At 50.1% G+C, this 20,831-nt stretch overlaps 1 protein-coding gene across 1 annotated transcript in view; it reads right to left on the reverse strand.

The window, feature by feature from the left end:
- STARD13 (StAR related lipid transfer domain containing 13) overlaps positions 1–1,959 on the reverse strand; it is a 178,365-nt gene extending 176,406 nt beyond the window's left edge. Inside the window, exon 1 of the mRNA XM_054586543.1 lies at positions 1,538–1,959. Coding sequence (XP_054442518.1) covers positions 1,538–1,661 — 124 coding nt within the window. The 5' untranslated portion in view covers positions 1,662–1,959. The remainder of the gene's footprint in view (positions 1–1,537) is intronic.
- Between the last annotated feature and the right edge of the window lie 18,872 nt (positions 1,960–20,831).

The raw sequence follows: 20,831 nt of genomic DNA on the forward strand, positions 1-20,831 counted from the left end.
TCTCTCAGGCCGTCCCGCACGCAGACGCCACGGCTCCGCATACCCACAGGCAGAGTTGCGGCTCCTCATTCTGGGGCCTGCGGGGCCCATCCGGGTCTTCAAAAACCCACAGTCAACACTACGGGGTTACCGCAACTTATTTCTGGGTCCAGATCAACAATCTGTTTATTTCTTGGGTGCTCACTAAACGGGGCTGCCCTGCTGGGGAGAAAATGTGGAAGGAACGTCTCACGCTGACTGCGTCCAGGGCTGGGCAGTCTGTAGTCCCTACTTCTAAGGTGACCAGCGAGGTGGAGAAGCACCCAATGCTCAGGGAGACACGGACTCGAGGCCCCTACGGCCAGGCTCGCCGCACCGACCGGGAGACCCGGCTGCTGGCTGCGAGGGCGCAGCGCCTAGCCAACTGCTCCTGCGGCTCTGCAAGAAGGAAAAGTGGGAGGAGCCGAGGGCAGGGGACACACGTGTCCCTTTGCACTCCTGGCACCTCTCCCCTCTGCCCAGGGTTCACGCCTTCTTCTCTGGAACTCTCTTCTGCCCCTGTGGTCACTGACCAACTCTATTAGTGGTCAGCGCAAGCCCCTTCCTACCGCATTCACCCCAATTCCCGAAACATCATCTGGCGGCTCGCCCTGCAGAACGAGGCCCTAAACCCCAGCCGCCCGTCGCTCCCCTGTGCAGTGGGTCCCCTTCCCAGGGCAGGTGGGAGGTGGTCACGCACCAGCCCAGCCGGAGCTCTGGGCAGACTCAGACCACTCACTGCCCCTGTGGCCCTCCAAGGCGATGACAGTTCCATGGGGCGGGACCAGAGCTGAGGCCACCAAGCTCAGGCTTGGAGGGGTCCCCAGGGCCGTGCTGGCGGTCGGACCTAAGCAAGGATTTTTAAGGATCCCTTGGCTCCCAACAATCGCCTCTTCTTTCCCGTGCGTCCTGGACAATGGATTCCAAAAGGGAGGCCCTCTTTCGTAGCCTCCCAGTGAGGAGAGCAGGAGGCACAGCAGGGCAGGGGGTGTGGACAGCTGCTCGCACCCACAGCGGCCCACCTGTCTTTCCCCAAATCCCACCCCGGAACGTCTGGTCTCCCAGCGCTGGGGATGTGCGGCCGGCCCTCTCCCTCCCACACACGCAGCGGGCGTGTTCCCCGTGGAAGAGGCCAAGTTGGGAGGGGGCGGCCCTCGGGGAGGCCGCTCGGTCCAGGTCCTGGGCACCCCTTCATTCAACGGGCTGAGGCGGACGGCGGCCGGGCGGCTGGTCTACTGCAGCCCAGATGGAGCGGCCCCTCCGGCGCCAAGACCGGCCCGAGCAACCCTTGCCCGGCTCCCAGCCCCCGAGCGGCACCCGCCAGGCTGTCAGTGCGCGCGCCGGGCGGAGCCTAGCCACCCCCAGGGGCGCGCGGGGCGCCCGGCCCGACCCCTGGCTCGGAAGCCCGTGCCGGAGCCCAAGTGGCGGCAGTGCCGGGGGCCCGGCGGGGAACCACCGCTGCGCCTCCCGCTGCGTCCCGCACCCCCGCCCCGGGCTCCGGAGTCTCGCGGGCACCGACCTGCCAGCCGTCTCTCCCGGACGTTTCTCCACAGTAGATCCCAGGCTCTGGCCGTGGAGTCCCGCAACTGCTCGCTGATGGACCGCCTGAGCTGCGTGGGGAAAGGGTTCCCTTTGCTGGTCATTTTAGATCCGTCTTCATAACTACCCGCGGGGTGGCCACCGCCGCTCCCGCGTGGCCCGCGGCTCAGACTCCCGGCGACTCAGGCTCAGGCTGGGGGCCCGGGACCCGCCGCCCGCGCGACATGGGGGCGCCGTGCGCGCTGGGCCGGGGCGCGCGGCCACCCTCTGCGCTCCGTCCGCTCCCGCGCGCCCTTCCCGGCGCCCCTGCCCCGCCGCGCTCCCCGCTCCGGGCCTGCCCTGCCGCGCTCTCCCGGGCGGTCTCGCGCCCCAGTCGTGCCGGCGCGCTCCGTCTGGCTCCCGGCGGCCGTCCCTCCTTCCCGCCCCCGCCTAAACTTGACAGCCTGGTCGCGACCGCCCGCCCCGCGTAGGGAGTTTCCACCCCTTTTTCGATTTCATTCAGAGCTCAGGGGGCTGTGCCGCGTCCCTCCTCTTTCTCGATAGTTTGTTTTTCAGTTTGGAAACCTCCCCCGTCACGACCGCACCAAAATGTGAACCAAGGGCTCAGCTGGTGCCCGGATAACGCATCGTGTTCCTTCTGAAGTCAAGTCACTTGAAATCAGCTGCTCACTTTGGAGCGGGTTTTTTTGTTGTTGTAGTTCCAGTTTAGTGTTCTTGTGTTCTAGGTTACTTTTTCCTGGTTTCATCCATTAAAATAATTATCTGGCTGCAATCTACAACCAAATTTAGATAGAGAGTCAAAATATAACTGTCGTGTAGTCATTCTGGAGAAGGAGAATAATGTAAATATTAAGGTCAGACTGTCCGAGCCCACAGAAAGTAAATTTACATAGTCTGGTGAAGCATCCAAATCTGTATGCAGTTTGAAAAGCAGGTATTATGAGGAAGTCAAACACAATACAAGAATTTTAAGGTATTTTAGCCAATACCAGAAAGCAGGCTTATCATTTGAAAGTAACCGATTCCTGCAGGGAATACGGAGGAAATGAGCGGGCCCTTTAAGAAGCCACCAAGGAGGTGACTTGTCGGTTTCCTGGGCGCCAAAGCCTGGGGCAGCCTGGGTGCCCTCGGCACGAGCTCAGGCCCCAGGGCGTCTTGCTGTGCTCCAGGTTTCCCTCGGGAAGGGTCTGAAGAACCTTAGAGAAAGTGATTGTGACATCCGATGTGATTAAGTTGCATCTTAAGTTTGGTGCCAGGATCTGATATATTTCAAGAGAATGTCTGAATTATTTAAACAGTAAAATTACTTAAATCTCATGTCTTCTTAAATGTCTTAGAACCAGACTTCCAAGTAAGAACCAAAGTTTAGTTAGCTGTCTTGTCATTTTTATATGTTGTTGCTTGTTTGCTGGCTTTTAAAATTTCAGGTTCTCCCTGGGAAGTTTGAAAGTTGAAGAAAAGTGTCCCATCCTTCCTCTAGTACATAAATTACTACTGACTTAAGGAGGAAGGAAATTCACAGCTACCTACCTGAAGTATTCCCTCTACAGTTACATTTTTACCTTATTTTGTTATTTTTAATTTGTTCTTTTCAGTATTCAAAAATGTTCACTGGGGAAACACAGTTCAGAATGCGCTAGAAAGTAATAGCTGAGCTTTTTGGTGCCACCCTGGTAAACCTTTGAAATCGACAGTTATGAAGCAATAAGTCACGGATCAGAAATGGACTTGATACTACGGCAGCTGGTTATAAAGTAATCCAGATTGCTTCTGGACCCATGCCAGACACCGTCTGATCACATCCTCTGCCCTGTATTCGCGGAGTGGCAACAAACCCCTCTGCAAGGAGCAGGTTCTCTTTATCTTGAAGTGGCTCCTGCAAAGGCCAGCAACAAAATGTTTCACAATTGCATTCCTAGGAAAGCTTAAGAAAAAAAAAAACCTCTAACTGCATCCAACTGAGGCAATCGTGGTTGTCGTTGTAGCTATGCCCACAGGACTAAAGCAGTGCACGGACATTCTAGCTACCGCACTGAGCAGCGAGCTCTAAGGACGCGGGACCCCTGCTATTTTTCTCTTTTAATGCATATTTTATATTCGGGTGTCACAGGTCAAGGGTTTGCCTTGAATGAAGCAGCTCTGAGGATAATCGGAAAGGCTGGCCCTGCCCACGGCTATGTGCCGTCCGCGGCAGAGCGCCTGCACCTGGGGGGCCCCGAGAAGCCAGAGGAAAGCCTGGGGTGACCTGCTGGGGACAGGTGCGCCGCGGCGGCGTGGGCCCCGCTCCAGCCGCAGGCCCTGCAGGAGGCCACCGCCCAGCTGTGCAGAGGCCGCCGCCCGGGTGCAGGCCACCGGTTGGTGGCAACTGGGGGCTTTGCGGGCGGGAGAGCTACGTGGAGACTTCTGGACAGGTCTTTAGACAGCACCCCCTCCCCTTTGCCACAGCCCCTTGTCGGAGCCGGAGCTGAGGTAGGGCCCCTCCTGGTGTCCCCTCCCGTGGGAGACTTTACCTTGGGCCTGTGAGGACACTGCTGACAGGAGGAGAGACACCAGGCGACGCCTGACTCCGGCCACCTCCTTCCCTTCCGTCCCGTCACGGTGGAAGAGGTGCCTGCCTTCTTCCCAGCCCTCGACCGGTACCCCGCATACCGTTCCTTCTCACCCCCACCAGGACTTTGCCACATCAGTCATTTCCGTTCTGTCCTGGAACCTGGGCCCCTCCCTCCAGGAGGTGCAACTCTCTAGGCTCACCCTTCTGGACGCCGAGTCGACACCAAGGCAAAGACAACTAGAGCGAAGCGCGTTGCCCCTACCGGGCCCCCGTCCAGGCCGCAACCCGGGCCCCTCGCACCAGCGCGGAACCGCGTCCGGCCAACGGCCCCGGATTGGGGCGATTGCTGAATCTGATGGACGTCCAGCCGTTTTCCTTTCTGGGGCGCGCGGGTGATGAGACCCGGCTGACCGCCCAACCGTCGCCGCCTCCTGACGCTGCCTGGCCTCCCCGCGGTCAGGCTGCACCCTGCCCAGGCCTCAGCGTTTGGCAGGGCGGGGGCCCGGGGTTCGGGTCTCCGTCCCCGTCCCCGGGTCTCCCTCCTGCCTCAGCGGCTCTGGGCGACGGCATTCGTTCCCGTGGGCTCAGCCCTCACCTGTCAAGGCCCAGCTTGGTGCACAAGCTTGCGTTCCTTGTAAGAGCGTGGCCCCAGGCAGAGCCGAGCTCGACAGGCCACGTCTCTGGCCCTCGACAGCCCCTGCTCCCCGGGCTGCCTTGTGGAGCCAAGGCAGCCCCTTGGCCCAAAGTAAGGCTGCGATGAACGTTGCCGTCTATAGTGTGACTGTCCCATCTCCGTCCTCCCCAGACCTTCCCGGAGCCCCGCCAAGGGGCCTTTTCTGACTCCCAGTCGATCCCACGACTGCACCTCATGGAATCCAGCTTCATTTTTGAAGTCAGCTTTGAGTTTTCCATTACCGCTGGCCTACGATATTGCATGAGGTCCAGGCGTACGCCCCAGTGATTTGACAGTCCATAACTTACTCAGTGGTCGCCCCGAAAAATCTAGTACCCATCCGACACCATACACAGTTATTAGAATGTCACTGACTCTACTCTCTGTCCTTGACATCCCCGCAACCGTTCTGCGACGACCAGTTTGTACGCGCTCACTCAGCCAAAACTTGTGGAGCAACAACAGCCAACGGTGCTGCAACGCCTTCTATCCTTTACCTTCTCAGAGGCTTCTGGAGCGCGCGCTCCTCCTTTGCTGTGCCGGCGCTAGGCCGACGACGCTGCCCCCTACCTGGTGTCCAAGAGGGAAACCTGGAAGACGCCCCCCGCTCCGAAACCCCCGCCGCTGCTTCAGCCTCCCCCCGCGCCCCATTTCTCTGTCCCCACAGTGGCTGGCTTGCTGCAGGCTTTCGTTCCTCCCTCGATTTCAGCAGCAGGAGATTTACGTGAAAAGCTGTGGCTCGCACGTGACTCCGTGTCCTTATCCGTTCCTTCCGCTTGAACATCTGATTTTTTTCCCTTCACTCATCCTTCAAGATTCGAGTCGGACGTCACCTGCCCCTGAGAGCCTCGCACTGATCCCCGTGGCCCGGGGGCCGGGCCATCGCTCCTGCCCCGTGTTCTCAGGCGCGGGGCTGTCTCCGCCGGAGCGGTTACCACGGAGCAGGGGCACCGGCCGGCTCCCCTGCCGCCGCCCCACCACCCGAGTTTCTCCTGCTGGCCTGGGACCTTGACCTCCGACCCCCTGGTGCCTTTCTCCGTGAACTTCAAGGGTAACTTGCTAAGTGGGCATTCATTCCACCACGGCTTTGGGCAGCCGTCTGTTCCTGGAGACTGCTCCTTAGTATCAGCGTCAATTCTCAGTATGCTCAATTATTATTCTTTCTTCTTATCGGAAGTTTAACCGTGCAAGTAATACACATTTATGATGGTAGTTTTTAAACACATACAATTATACACAGAAACAGTAAAATCACCTCTGATATTACCAGGAAGGAGCTGATAACATTTGAAAATTGTCCTTTGCATTGTTTTCTTTGCATATGTATAAAAATTGGAATAAATTTTATACATTTTGAATTTTTTTTTTTTTACTTAGCATTCGATTGTGAGTGTTTTTCTAGTTTATTAAGTTATCTTTTCCCCTGGCTGGGTAGTTCAGTGGGTTAGAGCGCTGTCCTGATACACCAAGGTTGCAGGTTCAATCCCCTGTCAGGGCACTTACAAGCAGCAGCCACTGAGTGCATAAATATGTGAAATAACAGATCAATTTTTCTCCCTCTCTCTCAAATCAATAAAGAAAAAAATTAGCTTTTAAAATATTGTTTTTACTAAATATATAAAATTCTGTTGGATAGACATACCATACGTTATTTTGAAAATTTCATTATTTTCCACATTTCGTTCCACATTTCTGAAATTACAAATAATACTGTGATGAACCTTTGCAAGGGGGGGAAAAAGAACTTTTTTCCCCTTCTCTTAACGCTACATGATGAAGACCCATCACCGCTGCACCGACATCAACAAGCAGGGCGCAGAACTTACCACCCACCAATCCATACACATGAACGCTAATGACTCTACAGTTCTATTAACTTTTTGTAATTTGTACTCACCCCTTACACCAAGAACAGACAAGTGCAGTCTACTGTCTACTTGCTGAGCCTTCTACTTTCTCTGCTGAAGAGAGGAACCCGGTTTCTAGCTGTACCAGACCCGGCCCTTTGCCAGGAGCCTCTGGTCGTAGCCCACTCATTCTTGTTGTTCTCAGTTAACAAGAGCGAGCTGCCCAGCTTTGCCGTGACCCATTTCCTTGTGCTGCGTGGCAGAAGGGTGAAGAGTTCACTGGGACATGCACTCCCTAGGCGTGTTCCCTCCCAGAGACAGGTGTGACCTACCAACCGCTCCTTGTGGGCCCCCTCGGGAGGCTGCATTTCAGGCTCTTGTTGTTGCAGGTCCTGAAATTACACCTCATGTTATTTACTTCTTCATGAACCCTGTTGGTGAGCATTCTGGAGAACCCAGCTCTTCCGCTGGGTCCTCAGGTCACAGTCACCAGTCTGAGCCTGTCATAGCAGGTGTGTCTTAAGGTCCATCAGGCCATTCTCTGAATCTAAGACTCCGTACGTTTGGGGGACATTCAAACATGCAGCGTGAAGCGTTCTTTGGTGCAATGGTGCGTTCAGGTCAAGGGCCCCACCGGTGAAGCGGTGACCCGGGCAAGGAGGACAAACATTCCTTCCGCGTTTGATAAGGAAGCCACCGTTCAGGGAAGTTCAGTGGCTGCCACCCCCTGCTGCTCACAGCCCCAGCACCAGGACTGAACCTCTCGTCAGATCCCTACCGAAGCCACCGCTGCTTCTTCCGATCTTCAGCATCGTCTGGCCAGCCTGAGGCTGGTTCCCGTCAACGGGGACAGGTCCAAAGTAGCTGATATTGTCCGAAGTTTTAGGTTGTTTCCCGTTTGGGCTTTAGGATAATACCAACAGACTTACTGTGTTTAAGAGTGTCTAGTGCAATGGAGATGGCTTTTCTCATTCAATCGGTCTTTGTCTTCTGTCTCCCCGCCTCAGCGGAACAGTTTTTCCTTCCACAGGAGAGAACACTGTACTTTTTCTCTTACTTCAACTGTGCCCCATTGGCACATTACTGATGACATACTTCTGGTATAATTTATATTTTAATAAAATATTTTTCAGGTATCATTTAACATAAAAACTCCTGATAGGAATCTTAAAAAAGTGGCAAATCCAACTCTATCTTTGGAGTCCTGGAAGATCATTTTAGAATTAGCTAATTTTATCGATGTCTCTATTCTAATTGCATGGCCGAGACCTGTGCTTCATCTATCTTTATATTCCTTGTGCCTGGAACTGTATTTAGCACATGGTGATCTCAAAAAAAAAAAAAAAAATTTTGGGGGGGGCGGGGGTCGTTAAATGTGATTTTCTTCCCTTTCCGGTCCCAGCCTATCTGCCACCTGCGCAAACCTGCCTCTCTTCCACGCCACCCGGTCATCAGGCCTTGGTAAGTCTGACCGGAGCACGCGCCCCAGTGACGTTTTGCGTTTGCTTTTTTTCTGTACCGCCCCATCAGCCCTTCGCTAGACTGTAAATTCCGGGGAAGCGGGCCGGTGTCTCGGAGCCCACGGATTCTCAGCAGCTCCTGCTCTCAGGGAGCCCACGTGATGAACGAACAAACACCACTTGCGCGCCAAGGACGCGCATGCGTGCCTCCCCCCAGGCGCCAAACGCTCCAGGACGTCGCCCTGGACCTGGGGAGCTGCGTGCCTTTAGCTCTCAGCGGCAAGGACGTTTGCCCCACCCTCACTTCACCGAATGGACATAGCCAAGGGGCTTAGCCCAATGGACATAGCCTGGGCTAAGCCACCACCCGCATACCTGTGCGTCCCGAACCCGGAGCTTCTATAGTGACCTTGTGTCCTTGCAGCATCCCTCGGCTTGTGGCAGCCAAGACCTTCGCTTTTGCGTGTCTGTGACTTCATCGGCCACCTCCGCGTCCTCGCGCGCTGCTGTGCCCCGGCAAGTGCCCCGAGCCAGCCTCCGGCCACTCTCTCCGGAAGCGCACGCATCTATTTTAGGTCCTAGTTACTCCACGCTCGTCTGACAAAGCCCCTGGATCGGCCAGCACTTGCAGGCCGCCGCGGGCCGTAGGGGAAACCCTAGAACCTCACAGAAGGCAATAGGAGCGTGGGGGGCAAGCCCCCCAGAGCCGCCCCCCCTCCGTGTCTGCGGCTGCGTCCAGTGCCTGCTCGCCACAGTGGCTCACCCCCAGCTTCACCCCTCTCCCCAAGGCCCACGCACACTCCAAAAATATCTTCAGTGGTGCCATAGACATAATGTAATATCTGTCATTTAAACTGTCTATTAGTATACAGCTCATCGGCATTAAATACATTCACAGTGTCGCGAGAACATCCTGACTCTATCTAATGCCCACCCGGCGCTCCACAGGGAGGCAGAGACACGCGGTGCCACCTGGCTCCGCCAGAGGCCTTCCCTTGCGCCTTGGCCTGGTCCTCCTGCGGCGTCCCCCTGTAGAGAGGAAGTGCGCGCTCACTTCCCGTCTCCCCAGGGTGGGGCCCAGCCGACCCCCCGCCCCCGCCGGACCCCAGAGTGCTCCGTGCATATTTCCTGAATGCGTAGGCATCGAAAACCGGGGCTATGCCCGGGGCCAGAGAAGCGGGGTGTGCTAACCGGGGTTACAGCTCAGGGGCCGGAAGACTTCACACTGACCCGCCGAAGAGGTAGAAACTGGCAGGTGTGCGTGCAAACTTGTAGACACTGAGTCACGGGGGTAAAGTGAGCAAGGATGACAGGCAAGGCAATACTGATGCATTATGGGTGAATGTTATTAACTATTTTAGAATATTAAAAACATTACTTAGGTCCCTGCCCCCCCTCAGTCTGCATTTTACACTTGAGAAGACTAATCTGGTTATAAGTTAACTCTCTCTCTCCACCCAAACCAGGGCTGGAGTGTAAAGGTTTTTCTGTTAAAGTATAAAAGCAGAGTCTTTGGTATCTTAAATATACAATAAAAATAAATTAGGTTATCTTCGATATGTAAGAGTGTAGTGTGAATTTGACATGCAGGCTAAAAATAAACTCAGGACTGCATAGGAATACGATATTGTAGAACAAACATGAATAATGTACCATCTAGGTACATTAGGGAAAAATACAACTTTCACGTGGGCAAAGTGTGTATGGTTTTTAAGCAGAAAAGAATAAAACTTAAGAGAAAGAGGGGGGAAAAACTATATGGAGTGGGTAGGAGCAGAAGGATAGAAGTTACAAGAAACTATAAGGAACTGAGAGGACTTCCGTGCAACACGCCAAAGTCATGGGGCAGGAACAGAACCAACTAGAATTTACTCTGGAGAGAGGCACCTGCAAGAGGTCAAAACTCGCCAGGAAGGACCAGTTGGTCACCTTCCATGTTAGCGTGAGGCAATCGCAAAACAAGCTCCCTGAGGCCCACCTGCGCCTCGGGCAGGAAGGGCTCCCAGCTCCCTGGAGAGAGAAAGGCCAAGTGAAAGGAATGAGGGGGGCCAGGGGTGTGGACCAAAGTCCGCGTGGATTCTGAGGGTAACCTAGAGAGCGGCAGGAGTTGGGGAGGGGAGGGGCGGGGCGGGGCGGGGAGTGTTCAGAGCCTCGGGCGGGCAGAGGGCCCGAGCGAGGTCGAGCGGCGGTGTGGCGCGGGTCAGCAATCCACGCAGGTCTCCCACACCCATTCCTTGGTCCCGCGGTTCACGTGTGCGGGCAGGGCCAGAGGCGGGAGCCCCTCGGCGGAAGGTAAGGCTTGAGACGCCCCCCGACCTGGCCCGAGGGGGTGGCAGCCAGAAGTGCCCCACAGGTTTGCTAGCAAGTGAGGTGGCACGTGTTTCATCAAGGAGTCTTTGCAGGTGAATCATGGGAGGACTGGGTACTGGTGCCACCCCTCAACTTTCGATACCCGAATAAACAAGCCCTGCTCTCTCGGCCCTCACGTAGGAACCATCAATTCCCTGCAGGGCCCGTGTCTGACCAGGGAGACGTTGCGCTCTGTCTTCTCTCTACTCACTATACTTTCCTTGGTATAATTAGAAGACATAGTAATGTTCACTTCAGACGTTAATTATCCCTGCTCATGCATCGCTTCTGTTATATTTCTATTTTCCCTTTAATGGCTTTATTTTATTACTTCCACCTTCATGTTTTTAAATAACATCTTCATTATGATATCATTAGGATACCATAAACTTCACCCATCGATTGTTTTATTTTTAAGCAAGCATTTTCTGAGAATAAACTAAAATAAAATACTATTAGTTGGAGGCCTCTATCATCTAGCTATATGGTCCCCCCGCCAAGTACAGTATTATAGATAAGAGTAGCTTAAGTTTATTCTGTAACTAAATGTACATATAATTTATGTGTGTATACCGCTTGGCTACAATTGTTAAAAATGCTTGCAAATACTATTCCTAATATTGTGTTGTAGTTAGCCTAGGAAAGTCAGGACAGGAAGCAGGCCTCTACCACAGAGCCCGGGAGTAGTGAATAAATATTTCTGAGGCTGATAACAAGCATGTTCTTGGGTGCATGGGATTTTCCTGTAATTAACCTGGTCAAAGTGAATTCCTTAGAACAGTTCATCTTCAAAAGCTGTATTTCATTCTTCCAAAACAAGATTTCTTAGATAGGACCATTTTAATGCTTGGGCTCCTAACTTTCGTTCTCTTATTATTCCCAGTAAGGCCATAAAAACCTCGCCAGGCACCTGCTTTTGATTTTAGATTTCTATTTTCTCACTTAAATTCCCAAGCACCTGCCCAGCCTCCTGGCCCAGCTCTGCTTCCCTCACCAACACTCACTCCTGCCACACGACGCTGAGTTTCTCTTCGCTCACCCAGCCTCTAAACACCTGCAATTCAGCAACAAGGGCAGCATTGTCTGGCTATTCCACTTAGCACTGAGTCAATTCACCTGTCAAGATAAACGTCACCGTACGTAGCACTGGGTCTCCGGGTTAATGCCTCGCAGAGCAGCGCGTTTGCACAGTTCTGTGCCTTTCGTAGCACTAGACACCAATTCCACTTGATAGGCCAGACTTTCACCAACTTGTAGTGAAAGGGTCTTGTTGCTGTGGGTTCAAAGATGATCTGTTATGAAGGCTAAGCTTTTGGATTCAAGCTAAAAGTTTATCTTCCCTGAAGGATTTTTAGAGGTCATGACTGGAGTTACCCACGTCCTGTAAAAGAACACCACGTAAGCACCTACTGGTCCAAGGTTGCTTGAAAAATACATTAAAATAACTACCCAGCTAAAGGATTAAAGGCCACATGAACCGTACGGGTACTCGCCGCCCAGCTGTCTCTGTGCCGACAATATATCACGATAATCTATCAAGAACAGGGGAAATGCAGAATTTTCAGCAGGCCAGAGATGCACTACATCATGGTACAAGTGACTTAATTTTTGCCATTTTTCTTTTATAAAATGTATGTTAGGCCGAAAAAGGAATGTCTCTGTTTCTGGATCTTCTTTTAATTTATTTCTAATAAATCATATATATGGGTAACAGCTTCAGGCTGTGTTTGCAAACCTGGAGACAGTTCTCTGCCTGAAACAGTTAATCAATGCCACAGGCAAGCTGGCTTCCATTAAAGTCAGCCTGAGATAACTGGGTGGCGGTCACTGCCATCGAGGGGAAAACATGACAGGTGTAACCTCCCGAAGGGGAGAAGCTCTCTTAAGAAAAGGAAGGACAAAAAAATTTTTACACAGTGAAAACAGCAATAAAACTTGTTCCTAATACTAAAAACCATTCTTTGTGGTTGACTATGCATCTGCTTAAATCTCAAGGTGTATTGCTGAATTTACATTAACCTGTCCTACTTCTGCTTTTACCTTGGGGAGAAATGTATCCCAGGATATAAGGGCCACCAGGCACGCATCTAAGATGCCTTCATTTTGCTGTATAATGGAAACCAAGTATAGGTGATGGGGGCAATCTCAGTGATAACTGACAATGTTTTTTTCCTGCCTATATCAAATATTTTAGGAGAATGCGGTATTTCAAACGGAACTATATTTAAGAAGATTTGTTGATTTACATGCTCTAAGAATTTAGCTCTCTCCCACGCTGTGGGCAGTCCCTGACTAATGCATACCAACTTCAATCTGTCACTTTCAGATATATGATTTCATGGAAAAAGTGCCCCAAGTGCCCAATCACTACGAGAGCCCTCCTCGCCTGTCTGATAACAGAGTTTGCGGTTTCCTCCCTCTTCCTCCTTCCTCCCCCGCTGGTTGGGGCTGCTTGTGCCCCCAGTCTCTCCCTCAACTTCGAACACTTCTTATCTCAGGGGGTAAGCCCTGGGGAGAGTCCCTGTCCCCACTTCCTCAGAGCACCCCTCCACCAGCTCCTCTCTCAATATGTCCCCAGCTGAGTACCCTCTAACTGCCCCTCCCCCGTCCTGGCCCAGCTCCAATAATACAGAGAAGTCCTTTCAGTGAATGTGTATTTCTACAAAATGTAGATGAATGTTATGCCTGCCCATTTTGTACTTGAATATTATAATTGGCCTTCATTTACTCACTCAACAAATGTTGAGTGCATTCTACGTACCAAACTACACACCATGCTGGGCACAAGATACAATGACAATAAAGAGAAAATAAAATGTTGAGTGTGCAACTCTGTCTTTCCCAGGGGCCTTCTGAAAATAAAGAGAAATAATGCAGGTTTGGAGGGAACAACTTTAACCATTTCCTCATCCTTACTATTAGCAGGAAAACCACCACGAAACCTTTGAAAACCTCAAGTTGAGTAAACACTGGTTTGACCTTTCCCACATCCTGGGCTCAGTGTTTGGTGCTGGAGAGAGTAAAGTGAGAGACAGAAGCCCTCGTGCGGTGAAGGGTCCCCCACGAGAGTGCGGCCGGGGAGCTCTGAGGTGAGAACGTGCACGTGTCCTGCACGGAAGTGAGGGGGGGGCTGCCACCGAGAAGGCAGCCGCCAGCCCCTGCACCCAGGGGGCGTTAACGGGGGCAGCCAGCCCGCTGTCTGGGACGTCTTCCCAGGGCTCAGACAGGCAGGGCTTCCCAGTCCCCTCCCGCCCAGGGCCTTCGGGGAAGCCCCCCCAAAACAGTCCATCAGAGGCTCATCACCCCCTGCCCCTACTCATCACCACACACCCCTCCTGGGACCTCTGCCCAAGACCACGCGAGCCACCAGGTGTTGGGCGCCAGGTGCTGGGCGCCAGGTGTCCTCCAGACTCGCGGAGTGAGTGAGGCTTCTCGATTTAGCAATAAAAATGCAGGGTGCCCAGTTCAATTGGAATTTCGGATAAACAACAAATAAAATTCGACTAGACATGCGAGCGCATCCCACTCAATATTTGCATTCGTGTTTTCGGTGCGGTACCTGGCCAGCCCCGAAGTGGGCTGCTGTCTCCATTCCCGTTCCGCCCCCGACGCACCAGGTCAGAACTGCTTTCCCCACTTCAGATTCCGGCCTCTCAAGCACTGAGACAAACGGCAGGCGCTGCTGCTGTTTTGTTTTTGGGCTGACGCCGATGAAGCTCTACCTACTCTACCTACTTCTTAAACCTCACAGCCAAATTAAAGTTGATCTTTTGCGGGGAAAATGTGTATTTCCCCTGCTGAGACTTCCTCCATTTCTCCCTCTAAATACCTTGAGAAGTCGCCATGTTTGTTCCATTTCAGTGTACTTGATGTTAGTTACCAAAAAATATATATATGTTTTTGTATATAAAACTATATGTGTGTGTGTATATATATATATATAATGCCCATTCCACAAAGGCTTGTGTGAAAGTCAGGAAACTTTCCTAATGCATGCTGATCTGTCCTGAGCAAAGTTAAGGGTCTGGAAACAGATATAGGAGGTCAAGGCAAACACACCACCTTGAGGCCACCTTTCCTGGGGACATAGTTTTCATCTAATCAACTGCCACTTGTTTCAGGCTTGTAAACAAAGAGGTATCTGAATGTTCACTTTCTCTTTACTTAAAGAATGTGGGTATGTGTTCATACACAGAGACACACATTATATATATTTTATGGGAAGCTTATTTTGAAGGCAGTAGAAGAATTAATCTCCCTTGTGTGGGGAACTGCTTATCATTAATGGAACAAAGAATCTTGGGGTTTGGCACACAGTCATCCCTCAGTAAATCTTTGTTAAGTAGTTGAAGAAATATCAATTGATTCATAATCTTTTCGTTTCCCCAGAAACTTCTGATTTTATATTCAAAAGATAAATTATCACAATCACTCAGATTACGAGAAATGCATACAAGTGTCAGGATAAAGTGCATAAGTGTACTGTTCGTGGTCTACCTTTTGCAGGCCAGCCCTGCCACTTGCTAGAACAAATTATAGGTCCTCTGTGTCTCTTCCCTTTCATCTGTAAATGGGGACAATAACATTCTCTACCTCATAGAACTGTCGTGAAGAATAAATAAGGCCATACTTATTATAAATTTAGAACAAGGCCCAGCACATATTAATGTCAATGACTATGAGCTCTTTTATAGTAACTGATTATAAATAACTATATTTACCACCTTGACCCTCCTAGGAAAGGAAATAGCTTTTGGTATTGACGAGCCCCTCTTGCTGAATTTACATCTCATTCTTAGCTGGGTTTGCGGAGTAGAGAACAACGGATTGCATAGCACTATTAGTTTCAGGAAGACAGCAAGAAACTAATATTCAGCCTTCTAAAAATCTGCTAATATCACTTCAGCTGAATTTCAATTTCACCAGAACTTTCCAATCCTTTGCTGGATTTGAGTAGCAGGGAACAACGTGTGTTCACACTACAGTCGGTCTCAGAAGGGCAACAACAAATTAATATACAGCGAAACCCTGCTACTAGCATTTTTTATTATGTCCTAGGATTTATTTTAGTGATTAGTTGTAATTTAACAAAGTTCTTTTTTTTTTTTTTTTGGTGACATTCATAGGCAGAACAAAGTTATTTTTTTAAATGTTGCTCTGCTTTGTTTTGGTATATTTTCTTTAGCAATAATGATGGTAAAGTCAAAGAAATAGTAGTTTCATCTAAAGTTGGTCTCAAGTTAGGATCAATTCATTCCATCTCTAAACAAAGAGGTATAAAATGTGCTGAAGGAGCCTTGAACTGGCTCTTCCTCAATAAGGGAAAGGATTTCGTTTTCTGTAAGCTCCTTCCTCCTTCGACGTCAAGACTTCTGCCCTCTGAGCAAAGAGACACCTTGGGAAGCTAAGTCTGGTCCAGTTTTATTCTCACTAGCATCCGAAAGCCTACTATACAAAAGGTCACTTTTTCTTTTTTTCTCTTTCCATAGCTGCTTTGGTTAAATATCTGTTGAACACTACATCCTTCCTGAAAATGTTAGAAAAGTGTACCCTTGAGTCTGCGTATACAGACATCGACCCTCCTGTATTTCAGGATAATGTCATTAATGATTTCATACTAGACAGCATTTTGTTCCCCTGTCAAAAATATTTGCTGTTTTCAGCACGCTTCTCTCCTCAGGAAGGCTAGGATAAGGAAAATTCATCATTTGATCAAGGAATCCCTGTTGATTCCACCACCACACATGGTTTGCTCCAACTAAAAGAGCAAGGGCTGTTGGGTTCAGTGCTGTGCTCACCAAAAGGATGAACTGCGGAAGGCGGCCCGCAGTAGTGAGACCGCGCCGGGCCAGGACGCCGCCTGCTCCGAGTCTCTCCCGGGTGCTGCATGGGCGAGCTTTGCAGCGTTAGACCCTTCGACTGCCCACTCTCACTTGCTGCCTCACTTGCAAATTCGGAGAAACCCAGCCGACGCCCTCTGATGTCTCTTTTCTAAAGCTGTATGCCTTCAGGTGCAAGTTTGATGGCCCGCGCAGGAGCCCCTTTTCAATGTAAGGTTTTTATACACGGCCGCGTTGCTTTTATTCCAGCCCTGAGACTGGGAAAGGTAGCAAGAAGTCGGTTTCCGTTGGGATTCCCTGGTGACCTGGAGAAGGACCACACCATTCACAAAGGGCTCCTTTCGGTAACTGGGCCCAAATGTACAATCAGAGTCCAGCAGCCGTTGCGCACAGGGGTTATCTCAGGCAGGCTGCGGTTTGGGGAAAGACGGGCGGGGCTGCCAAGCCTCCGGCGCTGGGGACCTGCCCCCAGAGCCGGTTATAAAGCAGGTCCTGGAATCAGGTGTTCCCCAATGAGCTGAATCCTGCCCCGTCCAATCAGATATATCCTCATTTGTGGCTTTACTGACCAATCAGAGTGGCTCCATAACAACCAATCAGAACGTCAGCCATCAGCATAGTGCTGTTTGGACCAATAAAACTGCAAATCTGGATTCTTTATTTGCATAAAAATGAACCAATCAGGGCCCGGGGCAGGCACTTTCTCTGTATAGGTGAGCCTCCCCTTAGTCATGGGGGGATGGGCTTTGGGTTACCTCTGGAGGCCTGCTTCCCAGGTTTGCAGACTTTTCACCCAAAAGAAGTTACTCCTTTTACTGCACCCCAGACCCGGGATTCCTGTTGGCATCGGATTGATAGCAACCACCTTTTGTTGACGCAACTAAAGCTCAAAGAGATCTTGTGTTAGAAACAACTGCCCCATCTTAGATTTATTATTACAACCTGCCTGGATCATAAAGGTCTACAGATTCCCTGCTGTAACTCTCTACTGCCCTGTGTTCTGTTAATTTCTTCTAATGTAAACAATCGTATATCACACCTCAAAACACAGGTAAGTGAACGACTCTCCAATAGGTAGAGAAGAAATGATTAGAGTAGTACGCGTAAGCAGTCGGGGGAAGTATGCAACCTTTATACAGCTGAAAAGGCACAAAAAGTTTGTTCCAAGTGGATCATTTGTCATAAAGTTGGGGTTAGCTAAATACAGGTATAATGAAGGACTAAGTATGACCCTGGTTAACTACCCACATATACCCCTTTACATACACCTACGTATGTGCGTGAACGGAGCATTATTAGTGCTCATTTATGTTAAACCAGCAGAGTTGCTGCCATTGAACTGCAATACCAGAAATACTAAGTGCTTTACTCATGTTTTTGAAGTTGTTCATAATTCAGAATAAAAACAACTCCAGGAAGGCAACCTCTTGTGCCTTCTAAATGACTTTCTCTTGTCTGACATTTTATTGTTAAAAGAATCAACTAACCCTTTGTTGGGATGCTTTGCTAATTACTCAAAAGAGTTTTATGTAATCCTTTCAAATGCAAACTAACCAGAAAAATCAAATTTCCATCAAGCTGTTCTAAAGAGGGCATAGGATCACAGTGGTACTCAACCAATGTGACCTTATAGCCTCAAGATAATTGTGGTGGAAAGTTCTCGAACTAAAAATAAGTCACATCACAGAAAGGCCGGAATGTAAGAAAGTAAAAGAATCAGAATTGTTAATAGAGCTATTATTAGTAGCTTCCTTGGCCTAAGAACAAGTAACTCAGTTCAGAAACATTACAGACCTTGCCACCCCTTTCTTTCTACCACTCCACAGATACACGCTAGCTTGTCTCGTTCACTGCTGTCTTATCCATGGCCCCTGAATGGGGTGAGAACAAGAGCATTCTAAATTTTTATAAACATCCTCATTTCCTGGAAGTTCATTCTCTCCGAGTTACTTTCTGTTTCCTATCTGACTTCAATCATGGGACCACGCCAGCCAAACACAGGGATTTAAACTTTCGTCTGATTGCCCCAAAGATAATTTTCTCATCTCTTTCTTATCCTATAACAGCAATTCATTTTCAAAGCCTCCCTATGGAAGCATCACAATTCAAACCCAACAGACACGGATGGGGAGTTTTCAGCGTGTTTCACAGACGCTTCCTTCATGCCCCTTAACAGAGCTGGAGCCTGGAAATGTTCACAGGATGGAGCTCACTGGATTTGTCCTAAATAATTTTAAAGCAAAGCTAAGTTACATTGTGTTTGTACCATACATTCAAGCACAGTGATACGTCATTGAGCAAACATCATTTAAGAACTCAATTAAATTACAAATATAAATACGCATCAGACACCATTTGAAGGCACTGTAATAGGGATATAAGTTCCTGTATCAAAACACACTATTGACAGAGTGAAAAGGCAACCTACAGAATGAGGAAAATATTCGTAAATGATCTATCTGATAAGGGGTTAGTATCTAAAATACACAAAGAGCTCCTACAATTCAACAACAAGAAAACAAACAGCCTGCATATAAAAATGGGCAAAGGACTTGAATAAACATTTCTCCAAAGAAGGTATTCCAATGGCCAAGAAGCACAGAAAAAGATGCTGAACTCAACTAATAGGGCAACGCAAATGAAAACCACAGCGAGACGCCCTCTCACCGCCATCCCATTAGAACGCCTGTCATAAAAAAAAGCAAAGCAAACAAAACCAAGCCCAAGTGTTAGCCAGTACATGGAGCTGTGAGGGTCCTTGTGCACTGCTGGTAGCAATATAAAATAGTATGGCTACCATGAAAAACAGCAAGGAGATCCCTCAAAAAGCTAAGAAGAGGGTTACCACATGGCCCAGCACGTTTACTGCGGAGCCTACACTGGAGGAGCTGAAAGCAGGGACTTGACCAGGTCTTTTGATGACCATGCGCACGGCAGCGGCATGCACGACAGCTGACAGGTGGGAGCAACTCAAGTGTCCATCTACTAGATAAACAAAACGTCAAACACACGCACGCACACAGACCTACATACTGGAATGTTATTCCACCATTAAAAATAAAGAAATTCAGGCACGTGCTATAAAACAAGTACACCTTGAAGACATTATGCTGAGTGGGGTAAGCCAAGCACAGGAGGACAAACATTATATGACTCCGCTGATACGAACTTACTATGTAGCATATGAGGTGACCCGTGAGGGACCTCCACTTACATGAGACCCCTTAAGCAGTCACATCCGGAGCCAGAGAGTAGGAGCGCGGCCACCAGGATTTGGGGAAGTGGACTGAGAAGGTGATGTTCAATGGGCACAAGTCTCAGCGAGGCTGCGAGAACAATGCCCGGGAAGCAGATGGTGGCGGTTGCCCAACGGTGTGAATGCGCTTCAGTGCCACAGAGCTATACAGTTAAAAATGGCTACAATTGTAAATTTTCACCACAATATAAAACCAAAAAGGTGCTTGCCCATATTGAGCTTACAGCATAGTAAAGACATTAAATACTACGTATGGTGACCAGAGATTGCTAAGAAAATAGTTTTTCAGGAAAGGTCTTGTGGAATACATAGTGGCTGGGTTTTACCTTTGGAAGATGAACAAAATTTCAATGGGTAGAGAATTTCAATGGGGGCTGGTGTCCTACAGGAAGAGGTCGGAATAAAAAAAGCACAGAAGCGAGAGAAAATCTTGAGGTGTGACTTTAGAACTGAGATCAATCCCAGGTATGTTAATGTGCAGAGTTGTACTTGTCCAACTGCATACAGAACACTTGAGAATCCTGCTCAATGGAGCTTCTGATTCCATGGTTGCAACAGCGGGTACAAAGTCCTTCACTTCTACAGAAGACGTGCCTTGGCAGCAGACATGCAGGAGGGCACATGAGGAGGGAAAGTAAGAGGCCACAGATAATGCGAGTGAGCGTACTGTCGCGCTTTCCCAGGACGCTTCAAAGTCATGCCTGTTGTCCCGCAGATCACCAACAGCAGCCTGTTCCCTGCTATGAATGTCCCCATTTGGGTGATACATGTCATGATCGCCCAAGCTTTAAGCCGAAGAGAGGAGAGTTAGGCCGTGACTGTGATGTGGCTCTTTTTCATTCTTCCCTCGTCCTGAACCCAGCAGGCAGCGCTGGGCCAGTTCGTGCTGACGCAGCAGAGGGAGGTAGACATTAGCTGAGCGGGTAAGTCAGCAAGAACGTACTCAGAAACCAAGTGAAGAAATCCTGTTATGAACACTGATAGCCCATACAGTTCTGGCAGGGACAGGGGGTGACTTTTTAGGGACTGAATGACGACTTGTATGGCTCATGGAGCAAGGCCCCTGTCGGCTCTCATTTGTCCAGTGAAGCACTTGAGCAAAACTTTGTGTTAAGGAGGGAAGCCAGTGTTTGCTCCAGGTCCCTGGAGGGCCTCCAGAATTTCCTTGGCTTCAGACTTGGAGCCCATGGAGCGTGCTAGTCAATGGTGCCCAAAGGAACACGGGTGGTAAACTCAGAGCTGGGGGAGCAGGCATGACCACCGGGCTCGGCCCCGGCCGGGCGGGAACCCCCCTCGGC

Source organism: Pteronotus mesoamericanus, unplaced genomic scaffold (assembly GCF_021234165.1).
Source record: "Pteronotus mesoamericanus isolate MK-2021 breed Mesoamerican mustached bat unplaced genomic scaffold, CSHL_Meso_final contig_94, whole genome shotgun sequence".
NCBI classification, from domain to species: Eukaryota; Metazoa; Chordata; class Mammalia; order Chiroptera; family Mormoopidae; genus Pteronotus; species Pteronotus mesoamericanus.